We start from the raw sequence: 15,694 nt of genomic DNA, 5'->3' as shown, positions 1-15,694 counted from the left end.
ATAAAAGAAGACAGTGGACTTGTAGCAAGGGATAAAACAGGAGAGCTATAAAAAACTGTACACAAACTCAAAATACAAGTAATATGAGCCCATTTAATACAAAAGCAAATAATATGGGCTCTCAGGATATCGTGTACACTAACTGACATCTATAATTTAAGACAAAGTTATACGTAGCTGTCCTTTGTTTTTAAAAGCAAGGAGTAATATGTTCCATTTTCGGTATGTTTCTACCCAAAATGGTTAAAATAATAAGGTTCAAGAGCAAAATAAACTCTTAGATATCCAAGGAAATCAGCTGTTTCAGAAAGCTACAGTCAATTAAATCCATATTCATTCACTGTGGCTAAATATTGTCGGACCATATTCTAAGACTCTGAAGAAATGAATCTAATTATGCATCAAGTATGCAAATTTTCAATGACTCATTATTCAGTTTGATGGAATTTCCCTGAACTCACAGGATTTTTTTCCCCCTTCTGGTCAAATTGTTCTTATGTCTTTCTAATTACACTGTATTTCAGCTTGCAGATGTCATTCCACACAGGAAAAGGATTAAAATACAGTTAGTATTGCATAGCAACACTATGCCTCTCATTGTTAACATGGGGCTGGATGAAAATGAGGTCATTTGCTGAGATCTGATGAATTGTCTCTTTTATGTTATTCTTAAAATGTTTTGAAGTAAGAATCAAACAGGGGTTGGAGCGGCATAGATGGGGGTAGTGGTATGGGAAAATCTTTACGCAAATAGAAAAAGTTTGAAAATTTAGCAGAGGTCACAAGGAAATTATTGCAAAAGTGATTCGAATTGTTAACAATTTCCCCTTTTAGTCCCTGATTATGCCTCTCCTGAGAGTCTGTTCCTGGGCAGACCTTCACCACAATCACACCATTCTAAAGTGGTTCTATGGTTATCAGATACATCCCCTACAGGCCTTGCCGCAAGGCATTGCTGGGCCTCACATTGGGTGACTTTTTAAAAATAGAGGAAGGACAGGCCTGCTGCCAGGTGGGGTCATAAAAATAAAATTCCACAGCAGTAAACACAGTGACACTCAATCAATTACATCCATATGTGGTCATGGAGAGTTCCTTACGTGGATATCCTAGAAATATTCAGACCTGAGGAAGACCCCACCTGCTAAAAGCACCCCTGATGGGGAGAGAAATCTTAATGTTCCACAAACCCAAGCCTTTCAAACTTTGGGGGTGGATATAGTTACACGGTCAACTGTGCAGGGTGACTCTTTCATCTAAGTGGGAAAGGCCACGCTCCCACAATGGAACAGTGAAGAAACAACTGGTCATCTTCATCTGTTTAACAGCTGGAGACCCCCAACTGGACATGGCATATTTCAGTAGGAACACAGCAGAGGCTCTGGAGCGTAGACCTCTTATTTGATCTGGGCTTCTGTGGGGGGAAGCTAAGATGATTTACAAGTAAAAAAAGGAAATACTCATGTTGGTGGCGATCATGGCTAGGATAATAACAGCAACTGTTTGGGAATGTATTCTAAATATTGATGATATTTATTAAATAAATATTGAGTAGAGGAGCAGGCATTGTTAGCTACCTTACAGTGGTTGCTATGGGTTTCTGGAATGCCCTCAAAATGTATGAGAAGAAGAAGGCATGTAACACCTTATGCTACATTCTGAGCTTGCTGTTTTAGAAGGAAAAGAGTTAAGCTCTTATAAGCTAGGTCCTGTTCTGAGTTTTTTACCTTATTTATCTTATTTCCTTTGTGTAAAGACCTAATGGGTTAGGTATTATTATTATTCACATTACACAGAGGAGGAAGCTAAGGCATATGTAGTGTAACTAACTCAATACATGGTCCAGCTGGAATTGGAAGAATCTAGAATGTTCTATGAATAGTACACTTTGTTTATGTCACTACGCTTAATAATGATTATTAGTTAATAGGCATAAGGAAAAAGCCCAAATGCATACTATATGCAGGACAAGTCTAAAGACATCTAACTTTTAAAAAATGAGGAATTAAAATGAAGAATTATACAAATAGGTGAATTTTTAGTTATAAATAGAGCATCTGTTACAAGATATATAAAATTTTATTAAATACAAAAGCTAATAGCTGATACAAGCAAAGAATTCCTGAGGAGTTTAAAAAAGAGATTTGGTACTATTTTGAGGGAGAATTAGATGATTTTGGAGGAAAAAAAATATTTTCTAGCCTAGGTTCTTGTAAATATCTACAGTACAAGCCAAAAAAATGAATGAAACAAAATTATAAGATCTAACATCTGACATATTATTAAATATAACTTTAGGTGTTATATTGATGTGCCAAATTGGCCCATAAAAAGATTCCTAAGGGAGTGTAAAAGGGCAAAAGACTTATCAAAGTGGATTTCAGACTTGAAAGGCATAATGAAAGTCAGATTACAGTTAGCTTTTTATGAACTCATTTTAGAGAGAGAAGTAAGCATGTGATTAAATGATCCTGGTTTGCCAAATCGACTACTTCACGCTCCAGTCTGATGGAATCTAAAATGTTACTCTGGAAATGCATAAATAATGCACTGCCCATAACACAGGAGTAGAAAACCCATAAATAATCTGTCCGTGAATGGGAACATCCTGAAATTTGGCTTGTTTTCTACTGGTGAGGCCATCTAAAACAAATGTGCTTTTTGTAAGTTAAAACTGAGCCTAGCCACACAGAGGAGAGCAAACAGTATTGTTACTCTTATAGTTTGGGCTCGTCTTTATAAAAAGCTGTGGGGACTGAAGCCCTGTTCTCTCTGGTTATGAGATAATTTGCATACTTAGAGGAAGTTAAGTGACAAAGTCTTCTTTTTCACAGCTTCATATTCTTTTATCACTATACTTTCAAATATGAGGAAGCTGCTCTTGAGTAAATAATAGCTACTTCGTGATTACCTTAACTAGGAACACTGTAAGTCAGTAACTGCCTTTCTACATATTTTTTGGGTTTTCCTCGTGTGTAATAGGCTGTACCAACAAGTACTCCAGAAAACACATCTGTTCCTGTCAAGAACTGACATAGAATAAAAACAAAGAAAGAAGACATGGCCAAAGTCCCTCAGGTACACACATAAAATAAAAATTTTCTGCTTATTTTTGATTGCTTGAGCTCTCTTTAATCCTGTTCTTTATTACCTAACACATCCAAGTATGTCTAGAGGTGAGGTCTAGAATTACCAGAAGCCATAGGCTGCCAAGAATATTTTGTGTCTCTTAATATAGGTTTCAAAGACTAGTTAAGGAGGAGCACAGATAAAAATAGTCATTATTAACAATAATAAAAATTCTTCTCTGTGTGTGTGTAAAGAACCTACAAGTAAATTTTAGAGAAAATAGTTATAAGAAATTTCAGCAAAAATAACAAAACGCTTTCTAGGGCAGTAAAAAAAAACCACACTTATTTTCTTTCATGGCGGTTTCATCCCACAATTCTCTAACAGTTAAAAAAGGGATCTATTTGCTTATGAAAGTATTACAAAACCATTGTTTTCATATTTGCTCAAGTTTCTAAAAAAGTCACTTGTTTATTTAGTCATTGCACCCATGCATTTCTTAAAAGTGACTTCAACCTGGATGGTTTCTTCAGCGTTCATGTCAGATTCAGGGATCCTTTGAAGTTGCTATAAATAAGGAAAAGTGTGAATTGTGTGTCCATAAGGGGCCTAAAATAACATGTTTCAAGGCCATGTCTTGTGTCCAAAATAAAGGGAGTCATTGCGGGAACGGAGGCTGGTGGGTGCTTTCCTTTTTCCTTTCTCTTAGGTCCCTTGGACACACGGGAGAGCCCAGCCTTTTCCTTTGTTCATTTCAGGAACTCTCTTAACGGCTGACTTGGCTGGGGTTTGAAAGGCCTGGGGAAGACTTCTTCAGATTTACTGGATGAGAAGCAGGGATACAATTTGTTTTTCCAAAGTTTTTTTAAAGCGATATATTTAGGTTGCTCGAGAGGAAAGAATTGGCCAGTCCTTTATTTATCTTCCTAACAGGTGCAGCCCGGGCAGTCATAAAAGCAGGCTACTGAAAAAGAATGATTTTGCCAAGTATTAAGCCTCTCTGGTGTGCATTTGCCCCAGAGTATTCCTTCTTACAGCAGAGAGCTCAGATCTCCCCCACCCATCTCCTGTTCGGCGTGGCAAAATTTTTTCAGGGGGAAAAGAGCATGGCATTCATTCATACAACTTCTTTATTCCTCATCCAAATCTACAATTTGGCCTACACGAACCATTTCAAATTTGGAGGAAAATTGTTGCCCTTGATCAAATAGCTCCTCCCTCGTCTCCCATTCTTTCCCTTACTTCCTACAAATTAACTCTCCCTCAATGTTTTTTAAAGATTTTATTTATTTATTTGACAGAGAGAGAGAGAGAGAGGGAGGGAATACAAGTAGGGGGAGTAGGAAAAGGGAAGCAGGCTTCCTGCAAAGCAGAGAGCCTGATGCGGGATTCTATCCCAGGACCCCGGGATCATGACCTGAGCCACCCAGGCGCCCCTTCTCCCTCAATTTGAATGAAAGGTGGTATTTAAATGTGAGATGACATTTCCCCCCAAAATTTATTTTGGTGTTTGAAATAGGCCTTCCAGTCTCATGCAGGTAGAACTTGAAGGTCAAGGAGTAAATCTGAGAGGGAGGTTTGCCATCACCAGGGCACATTTTCTGACGATGACTAAGCCTTGGGCAATGCTGAGGAAGCAAAGCAAGAGGTCATGAATCCTGCTCTACATTCAGATAGGTTTGGGGCAGAAGTTTAAAATGTGATGAAATCTCTAGGGACCAAGAAGGAAGGATAAAGCAACGGAATATCTCCTATGGACTGAAAGAAAGTTTTTCTCTATTACCATGTTCCTGTCTATTCCTACTGAAAAAGGCCAAGATGGTTTTGACAGATAGATCTTGTATGTTGATATGACAAAAGAGTCCATAGCAACAATGCCATACCTTTGATCCCTGGAGTTATCGGAATGGTCCCTTAAAGCTATGGTCATAAATGAACCTATGTTTTGTCATATGTTTGAATTTTCAGGAAGAGGTTTTACATGGAAGACGAGAAGGCTACAGTGTCTCCCAAGGTTTTATGAATCGCACCCAAGCACCAAAGAGAACTTATGCCTTTTCCCTACAAGTTAAGCACATGAAATATAACAGGGCTTGAAAAAGTGAAATTCTTGTTAAGGCCTCAACTTGGTATTTTAGAAGCTAATTTTTCTAAGCCCTATAGATTGTGACAGTTAACAATTGTCTAAGTATGTATATTAAAGAACCAGATTTTAATGATCACGTACTGAGGAGACAGAATTCTGAGGAAATCATTTTTGTGGATTGAAAAGCCATTTACAGTATTTTAAACTATTAAGGATTCTACTGAAGAAGAATTTTCTAATTTCTAATTAGAAATTTTCTAGTTTCACATTGATAGAAATCACTTTTTGACAGGAAAAGAGAAATTTCTAGTGAAAGGTAATTTCTTTACATAGTAGAACCCAGAGGCAATTAACCATGAGGGCTTTTAGAACAGAATCCCAGAGACTAGCGTATAGTAAGTCCTCAGTTCATGGCTGATACATAAATACATGTATCAGTAAGGCATTCTGGGAGATTCCCACAAATCTTAAACTTCGCCCACATACTGTTACTATTCGATTAGAATAATCTAATTTTGCTAGGCCTCAGGTTCTCCATGATTCCCCAGTGCAAGAGAGATCTTTTATTTCCAAATGACCAGTACAAATACTCTAAAAATTCTCTGATGAGTAACTCTACAATTGATGAAGGTGGAGAGGAGGGCAATGGGAAGTGGTTACTCCTTAAAAGCAGGGCTTTCTTTCTCCAAGAGGGGTTACTGAACCATCCAGAATATTTTCAAGAGCCTAAATCAGGACTGTTGACTAATTACTTCCACTAGACTTCCTCCTTGAGGGACACCTGTCCTTCCTCCACCTCCTTAGAAGATTTTAGTTCTCCCGAGACCCAACATGAAGCTCCCAGAATTCAACCACTGTAGATTGGGAGGTGATTAAGAGAGATATCTTTTACAGGTGCTGAAAGCTCAGCCTATTTTGAGGAATTGCCAAGTCCTCCTGGATCCTAGGCCCATGTACCCTATTAAGATTCAGAGCAAGTGGTGATGTCCTTCCTGGGCATGGTTCTCCCAGCAGGAGAAGAGATGTAAGGAGATCTATAGGGACTGGAGGAACCTGTCCCTTGGGGGTGTTTCTGTCGATAGTTCAAAATGACTCTGAAGAACTGGTTTGGTGACATGTTTTATTCTTGAAGCTATCATCCAGAGGGATGCTTTTATGGAACAAAACCATCCCCAGTGGAAATGAAATCAGTTAGGAGAAGGTGCAAGGACCAGAAGAGTTCCTGAATTGCCATACTCCTTACTCCTTAATAGAAACACTATCAAAAGGCAGTGATTTCATTAGGAAAACTGTGTAAGGTACAGTTCCTTTAAGAATCAGTTCTGCTCACAAGGAAACAAACAAATAAATCCCTGTGCTTCCTCAAATGATTTTAAATATATCAGTAAAACTCTTTTTATCCCCACCATCCAAATTTAAACTAATGAAGAATCTATGAGTATATAATTACTGTCCTGGGTCGGGGGACTCCGACACAGCATATCAACAGTGCTTTTATGGCAAAAGATGATCGTGGCGACTATGGTATCTGTATTGACTTATTCAAAAGGAAAAAAGAAACATTTTTGGGGCGGTATGCTGAAGTTAAAGATAGATCTTCCTCTTTGTAGCTCTAAAATTTCATTGTCTCTAAAAGCAGAGTGGGTCAGATTCAGTTGTCAGACCAAGAGTAAAACTTCATCACCTCTAGCAATCAGAATAATTTAATTAGCTTTATAGGCTCTACAGTCTGTCATCTTATTTATTAGTTTTTCAGCTTGTCATTTTCAATGGAGTGTTAAAATAACACATGCAAATTCATCCACTAAATGCAGGATAATTAAAACAATATTCTGTCCTTAGTCAGGAAACTTAGAATGCAATTCACCCAAATAAACCTTGAAGAGGCTAGTCAAGTGACAGATCAAATAAAAAGGACACTTAATACACATGTAAATCATTTGCATTACAAATAAGACACTTTAGCAGGGGTTGGACTCACTGCCTGATAGTCGGGATTAAGTTCCCATATTAATGCATGCATTTGGTGTGGTTATTTTGGGTGGAAGACTTCATCCATCAATGCCCTCCACCACTAAGTAAAGCTAACCTGTAAACTGATCACCACAGCCTGTCAACACTGGTTACTTAATTACATAAAGAAAATATATTTCAAAGACTTTTGATAATTTGGGTAGTATTTCAACTTCAGGTTCAATGTCTAGCATCTTTTCCAAGGTTCTTCAAAACAGTGGTTAAAGGCAGTTTTAAGAATTAAAATTGAAAATACTAAATACTATTTTTATGTTTCCTGCTCATCTTTTTTTGGTTTTATTTGCAGAAGTAAAAAATAAAGATTCAGTAAGCACTAATGAAGACTAACATGAATGAAATAATATTTTAAAAAGATATGTCCATTAAAATTTAAACTCAATGTACTTGTTCAGCTAATGTGGGTTTTTTTCATTAGTTATTTTAGTAATTTCTAATTCCAATTTATTTGTTGCTAATTAGTAGTTTTCAAATACTTATTTTTTCATAGAAAGGAGAAACTACTGATTGGAGGAAGCATTTCTTCTAATGAAGAATATTATCATATTTTCAGTGTAATTCTTTTTAAAAGGCTACATATTATGAATAGGTCTACAACAAAACTCATTAAAGAACACAACCTAGCAGTAATATTCTTTTATCAAGTTGTCTGATTTCCTTTTTGAATGCAAGAATTTAGCAATATAGTAAGTACTGAAGTTTCAAAACACCGATAAAAACAAAAATATACCTGCATCTGTTTATCTGTATATTTTAAATGTCTTTCCATGAAAAACTATAGCAAATCTGGAGATACTGTCATAAATTCTTTTTTGAAATCTCGATCAAATTTATTAACTAAGAAAGTGCTACAAGTCCCTCCCACCACCCACGAGTTTCAAACACATGGTGAAAACTTTGTTACTGAATCTAAGAGAATATGCTTGAAAATGGAGTCTATTCATCATGAGCAATTAACTTCTTTACATGACACTTTGATGATCCCTTTCAACTTAATGATAACATTAACATTTGATCATTTTAGTCCCTATACCTTCATAAACCATCTGTATCAGATATTTTTCAATCTGTTATACTTTTCCTATAATTTGCCTCTGGTCTGTTTATTGTAAAGGATCTTTTCCTTAAATCACAGTGATTCTATTATCTTGTAGTCTGTTGAAGAAATAAACATACTTTATTAAAAAGTGCAACAAAAAGATTTATGGATGAGTCTTACCCTCTTTCTTAGTGGGTTCTGGCATGACCGCAAGAAAATGTTATTCTCCAAAGAGTTTGTTCCCCTCCGACACCGGTGGACAGAAACCCCACAGGCAGTCAGAAAGGGTGCAGGTCAGCGTGACAAGCAGCTGGGGAAAAGTCCAGGCCTTTTATACGCTGTCTGCACAGCAATCATGTTGGCACCTCCCTTTCTTCAACACAAGGATGCTGGAACTTGACAGCTAGGAGGACCTTTCTCACATCTGTTGTCTGCACTCTGCTCTCTCGCCTACTGGAAGGAATCTCCTGTCCATCTCATGTGGCTATGAGAACACCTCTAACTTTCTAAATTCAGCTGCAGCTTCGTGTTCCTTCTTACTTTTCTCTTTCTGTCTGACAGAGGCATGTGACAACTCAGGAGTGCTCAATGTTTGTCAGATGATAAAAAATTAAGTTAAAAATCATAATATACTCATTCAACATTACACCTTAATTTTCATTAAGATTATAAGGAAAAAAAATCTCTGTGTTTGGAGAACAATTTTATGCTCCCATTAGCTTTTCATATTCATCTGTTCTTAATCATTGGTTTTAATGTTCTTTTTAAAAAGATTTTTAATTTATTTATTTGAGAGGGAGGGAGCAGACTGACAGAGAGAGAGAGAGAAAGAGAGAGCAGGAGTGGGGAGGAGGAACAGAAGGAGAGGGAGATACAGACTCCGCGCTGAGCAGGGAGCCTGATGCAGGGCTAGATCCCAGGACCCTGGGATCATGAAGGGAGCTGAAGGCAGACGCTTAACCAACTGAGCCATCCGGGTGCCCTGGTTTTAATTTTCTTTCCCATTTTTATTAACACATTAACATTAATTTGTCAAGCCAAATTTCTTTTTTTAAGATTTTATTTATTTATTAGAGAGAGAGCAAGCTCACAACCAGGGAGAGAGGCTGAGGGAGAAGCAGAATCGCCAGTGAACAGAGAGTCTGACTTGGGGCTCGATCCCAGATCCTGAGATCATGACCTGAACTGAAGTCAGATACTTAGACACTTAACCAACCGAGCCACCCAGGCTCCCCATCAAGCCAAATTTCTATACTCATTTTCTTTCCGAAGAATAGCAAGTGTTTCTGCTGAGGAATACATAGCGTTTACTTTTTTAAAGAAATGTCCTTTAAAAAAATGAAACAAGATGGGTTCAGGGGGGAGACAAACCATAAGAGACTCTTAATCTCACAAAATAAACTGAGAGGTGCTGGGGAGTAGGGGGTAGGGATAGGGTGGCTGGGTTATGGACACTGGGGAGGGTATGTGCTATGGGGAGTGCTGTAAAATATGTAAGCCTGGTGATTCACAGACTTGTACCCTGGGGCAAATAATACATTATGCGTTAATAAAAATAATTAAAAAAAAAGAAATGTCCTTTAAAAAAATTATAGGGCGTGTAAAAGAATGAGGTAACGACAGAAGTTACAGCATGCGTGAAGCTTCAGAGTGATATGCCAAGTGAGAGAAGCCAGGTGCAAAAGACCACAGTGTACAATTCCACCGATATGAAATGTCCGTGTTAGGCAAATCCATAGAGTCAGAAAGTCAGTTCGTGGTTGTCAGAGTCCAATGGGAGCTGGAATTGGGAGTCACTGCTAATAGACATGGAATTTCTTTGAGGGATGATGAAAATGTATTCTAGAATCCGGTAGTGGTGATGGTTGTACTGGATATATTAAAAGCCAGGGAATTGTACACTTAAAAATATTTGGGCTGTGAGGAAAGATAGACTAGTAGCCATTGTCTTGCTTCAGGATGGCAAGCAGACACACAAATGTAAACTCACATATTGGCAGACTGTGTCAGATTTGGCCACTTTCTTCCAAAACTCTCATAGAACTGATGAAGAAATATGAACTATCATGTGATCAAATTAAAAAACACACCTTGCTTTCTTTGTCTCATACATGGCACCTCAAAGACCAGGACAAAAATTAGTTTACGTGATGAGACGACCGTTCAGGTATCTTTATTGGTATGTGTTTTTGAGATTATTTTCAAGGGACTTTGATTGATTTGTACTGAACCAGCCACACTGTCTCGTTTAATTTCCCTTGTGGCTAAGAGCGCAGCTGGTCAGACTTAGCTCTACCAAACTCTGTGCCAAGCTAACTTTTCATATAAGGATGGAAACTCAACTTAGAACTCAATGGCATCATGCTTTAGCTATGTGGTGGGGAGGGGGAGGAAAGCCAGTTAAGAAGGTCAGTGAACATCTTCTACAAAGAAAGACTTTTTCAACCACATAAGGATACCGGCCACATTGTTCTGCTTTTTAAGATATTCTTGTGCTCTTAGATATGAAGCAGCTAAATGTCAGCCAGAAAACAGCAGATTCTGTAATACAAAGTTAGAAGTGCCTTGAAAGAAACCGTAACTTTTTTTCCCCGAGTCTACTGTGAGAATAACTATTCACAGATGAAACCAATTAAAGAGGCTAGAATCTGAAGTCAGACCCTTGGGTTCTATTTTTCAACCTACCATTAACCAGCTGAGTTAGTCTAAGAAAGGGGTGGCCTTTCTAGGCCTCAGCTTTCTTCTGTGTAAAATGAGGGGTTGAAAAAAAATGACCTCTGAGGTCCCTTCTAGGTTTAACAGCATGATTCTTTATGAGTGGACCCTAAAAAGAATCTTTTTCCCCCCGACATTCCCAGCACGCTGGACACCACATATGAAATGGACATAAGGACAAGGTATCATGTTGCAGAAGAATGTCTATAGTGATGGACAGATTTCACACATGCCACAAAAGAGGTGCCATGCAGAAACTCCATTGGGTCTTTAATGAACTGATCATTTTACTGAAGTGAACAAATGCCAGGATATATTGCAACCCATGGAGAAAATATTTTATGACCTATAAAAGTTGTAATGATACAGGACTTGATTATAAAACGATAAGAACTTACTGGAGGAATTGGAATACAGACAAATTCTAGGACAAATGGTTGTGAAGTGTAAAAGATGGTTCAAGTAAGATTTAAATTAGAATAGTAAGTAGATATATGTAATTTTTCTAGGACTGTATTGTTTTAGGAACACACAATCCTTGTTTCGGATCTCACATATCCATCTAGTAGGTTACAGACTTCAATCCAACAACACTCTCAAGAAGTGGGGAAAATGGTCAACAACGCTCTTTTTTTTATTAAAGAAAAATAATTTTATTAAATGCTTTTTCGGGTTTTTCCTTTTTTATTATTTAGGGTTATATTTGAGTGAATATAGCTCTAAAACAACAACAGTTAAACCAAGATATTTCTTGCTCACATAAAGCAAATCCAAAAGTAACTAGATTAGGGTCATTAGAGTGGTTCCACAGTGTCATCAGAAATCCAAGCTGCTTCTTCCTGCTCCACCGTTCTCCAGGTAACTTCATGCCCGAGTTTGGCTGCGAATGCTCTGGCCATTACATCCACATTCCAGGCGGCAGCAAAAAAGAAAAAAAGAACTCATTTTCTCCATTTTAAGAGAACTATTTTGAAGTTCTACACAAAACATCTAATACATCCTGTTGGCTAGAACTTGATTATATGGCTGCCTTTGGCTACAAAAGAATTTGGGAAGTGTGGTTTTTTTGTTCTCAGTGGCAATGGACTTTTATTGCTAAAGAGAGTAAAGAGAATGCGTGTTGGACCTGCAAGTATCAATCTCTGTCACAGCTTCCAAAACAAAAGCAATAATGTTCCCTGCCCCAACCAAAGAATACAGAGAAGTATAAATATAAGCCTCATCCTCTTCCTAACCTTGTTCTCACTCCATTATGTAAATTAAGGTCTAAATTTCCTTGTGTATAAAAGTACAAACTTACATATTCACATATGGGGAGTGATTCATCTATTTTTTAATTTACATTACTCTTCAACTTGCTTTTTTCACTTAACCTGTCACTTCATGCTAATATATGTGTGTGTGTGTGAATGCATACATATATATACATATGTGTGTATATGTATGTGTGTGCATGCATACACATATACACACATGTGTGTATGTGCATATGCATACACACATGTGTATATGTACATATACCTAACTCAATCTTTTTTTTTTAAGATTTTATTTATTTATTTGACAGACAGAGATCACAAGTAGGCAGAGAGGCAGGCAGAGAGAGAGGGGGAAGCAGACCCCCTGCTCAGCAGAGAGCCCGATGCGGGGCTCTATCCCAGAACCCTGAAATCATGACCCGAGCTGAAGGCAGAGGCTTAACCCACTGAGTCATCCAGATGCCCCTAACTCAATCTTTTCAATTGCTGAATAATCATTCATGGTATGGGTGTGCTGTAATGTGCCTTATTTTTTCAATTAACTTCCCTTTTGGTAGACATTTAGATTGTTTTCAGTGTTTCACCACCATAATTAATACTGTAGCAAACATTATAGACTATAACCTTATATCTCGATACTTTCTGATTAGTAGGATAGATTCTTAATAGTGAGCTTGCTGATTCAGATGCATAGTTTGAATCTTAATAGATTTAATAGATTTTTACTAGAATATTTTCCCCCCCAAATTATTATTATTATTATTAATTATTATTCATTATCTAAGTTTCAATTTTTCCAAAAATTTAGGCAGTATTTCATGTTTATTGGTGATCTGTTTCTTTTTCTGCGAATTGCTTTCAAATACTTTAGTTTTTATTAACAATATTAACTCTGTAATATATGTTTCAAATAACTTCCCCCTTTTTTGTCTTTTGATTTTATGATGTCTTTTGATAGAACAAATTTTAAAAATTTGTATTTATTCAAATCTGTCATCTTTTCCATTATGGTTTCTGGATTTCCTGTCTTACTTTAAAAAAAAAGTCTCTCCACCCAGAATTATTCAAAGACTCTCATAAATTTTCTTCAAGTCCTTTTAAATATTAAAATATTTTTATTGTGTGAATTAGGGGCTATAAACTTGTTTTTGTTCACATCCCCCAGCTTAACAGGGACTCATGCCAGCACCATTTCACTGTTACTTTACCACTGACCTGAAATGTTACCTAGATTTTATGTTAAGTTCCCATATAAACTTAAATCTATTCATAGATGCAGCGTACATTTTTCACTGGTTGGTGTGCTTTCTCTTTAAACCCATCAAGCCATTTCTCCTTATTCACCCTCCTGCCCAGCCCCAGCAACCAACAATATGTTTTCTGTCTCCGTGGATTTACCTATCCTGTGATTATTTTATATAAATGGTCATATAGTATGTGACCTTTTATGGCTGGAATATTCTCTCTGATATTGATGGCAACCTCTATCCCTTTCTGACAATAGATAATATCCAAGTATGAATAAATATTTAATTGGGAAAAAAGTATTCTATTTCCAATAAAATATTATTTTGTGCTTAACAATTACTTATCTAGTAGTATCTTTTATGTTGTTTTAATCAATTGTGTATAAACAATACTTATAACAATAACTAAATTCTAAATACACTGCTAACACTCTAAAGCTCTGTGGTCACAGAAAAAAAAAAGGTTTCTAAAAATTTCTAATTATAGGGGCGCCTGGGTGGCTCAATGGGTTAAGCCGCTGCCTTCGGCTCAGGTCATGATCTCAGGGTCCTGGGATCAAGTCCCGCATCGGGCTCTCTGCTCAGCAGGGAGCCTGCTTCCCTTCCTCTCTCTCTCTGCCTGCCTCTCTGCCTACTTGTGAGCTCTGTCTGTCAAATAAATAAATAAAATCTTAAAAAAAAAATAAAACTTAAGGCAGGGAGCCCGGATGGGGCCATTAGTTAAGCATGTGACTCTTGATTTTGGCTCTCAGGGTCATGAGATTGACCCCCCCCCCCCATCAAGTCTCACATCAAGCTGCATGCTCAGCACTCAGTGCAGAATCTATGTGAGATTCTCTCTCCCTCTCCTTCTGCCCCTCCCGCTCATACTCTCTCTCTTTCCCTCTCAAAATAAATAATCTTAAAAAAAAAAAAACAAAAAACAAACCCAAGGCAAGAAATTATGTTAAGTGGAGTAGAATCCTATAGAATGAAAATATTTACTCAGGGAGAAGAGGAATAATGTTAAATTTCCAGGGATTAAAGAACTTATTTATATGTTTAGAATATATTATGAAAGCTATTAGTATCACTTTGACATTTTTATTCCATGGAGATATTTAAAACAGTGAGGTTACAGTTTTATTTTGATTTTTGATGCCAACTTTTATAGAAGGTTGGAAATGGCATTCTTTGCAACTATTTAAGCTTATGACAGAAAATTTTAGATAGCAATTGGAAGGAGGTATCTGGATAGCTTAGTTAAGCATTTTTTTTTTTTAAGAGAGTGTGTACACATGTGCAGGGTTTGGGGGTCAGGGCAGAGGGAGAGGAAGAGAAAAAGAATCTTAAGCAGGTTCCACACCCAGTGTGGGGTCCAACAAAGGGCTTGATCTCACAACCCTGAGGTCATGACCTGAGCCAAAATCAAGAGTCAGACACTTACTGGACTGAACCACCCAGATGCCTCTAAGTGTTTGACTCTTGATCTCAGCTCAGGTCTTGATCTCAGGGTCATGAGTTCAAGTTCAGTGTTGGATTCCACACTGGGTATGGACCTACTAAAAAAAAAAAAAAGAAAAAGCACTTTGAAAATGTGTAAAGGCTGTCCAAAATTTTCTTTGAAGGTGCAGTAGTCTGCTCAGGTTTCCATAACAAAATACCATAGATTGGGTATCTTAAACAGCAGACATTTATTTCTTACAAGTCTGGAGGCTGTAAGTCTAGATCAGAGTACCAGCATGGTCAGGTTCTGGCCTTCTTCTGCATCTTCAGACAGGTGCATTCTCATTGTGTCTTCATGTGGCAGGGAAATACAGAGGTCAAGCTCTCTGGTGCCACTTTTTTTTTTTTTATTAAGATTTATTTATTTTAGGGACACCTAGGTGGCCCAGTTGGTTAAGCATTTGCCTTTGGCTCAGGTCATGATCTCAGGGTCCTGGGATTGAATCCCACATCAGGCTCCTTGCTCACCAGGGAGCCTGCTTCTCCTTCTATCTGCTGCTCCCCCTGCTTGTGCTCTCTCTCTTTCTGACAAATAAATAAAATCTTAAAAAAAAAAAAGGTTAAAAAAAAGATTTATTTATTTTAGAGTGGGGAGGGGCAGAGAAGGAGAGAGAATCCTCAGAGTCCCCGCTGAGTGCAGAGCAGAAATGGGGCTCCATCTCACAATCCTGAGATCATGACCTGAACCAAAATCAAGGGTCAGACACTTAACTGATGGAGCCACCCAGGGGCCCCTCTGGTGTCTCTTCTTATAAGGGCACAA

At 37.6% G+C, this 15,694-nt stretch overlaps 1 protein-coding gene across 4 annotated transcripts in view; it reads right to left on the bottom strand.

Annotated features, from left to right (window-relative positions):
- The window catches only part of MYBPC1 (myosin binding protein C1), an 87,908-nt gene extending 79,337 nt beyond the window's left edge, over positions 1-8,571 (bottom strand). The window contains exon 1 of one of the 4 annotated variants that reach the window (XM_032844278.1): positions 8,406-8,571. In XM_032844278.1, the coding sequence (XP_032700169.1) occupies positions 8,406-8,430 (25 nt within the window). In that variant the 5' untranslated portion in view covers positions 8,431-8,571. The remainder of the gene's footprint in view (positions 1-8,405) is intronic. The other 3 variants (XM_032844279.1, XM_032844281.1, XM_032844280.1) reach the window with 3 other exon arrangements.
- Between the last annotated feature and the right edge of the window lie 7,123 nt (positions 8,572-15,694).

This window comes from Lontra canadensis, unplaced genomic scaffold, assembly GCF_010015895.1.
Source record: "Lontra canadensis isolate GAN:19392208 unplaced genomic scaffold, GSC_riverotter_1.0 scaffold150, whole genome shotgun sequence".
NCBI lineage: Eukaryota > Metazoa > Chordata > Mammalia > Carnivora > Mustelidae > Lontra > Lontra canadensis.
The sequence above is the reverse complement of the archived record's forward strand: the minus strand, read 5'-3'. Positions and strand labels throughout refer to the sequence as shown.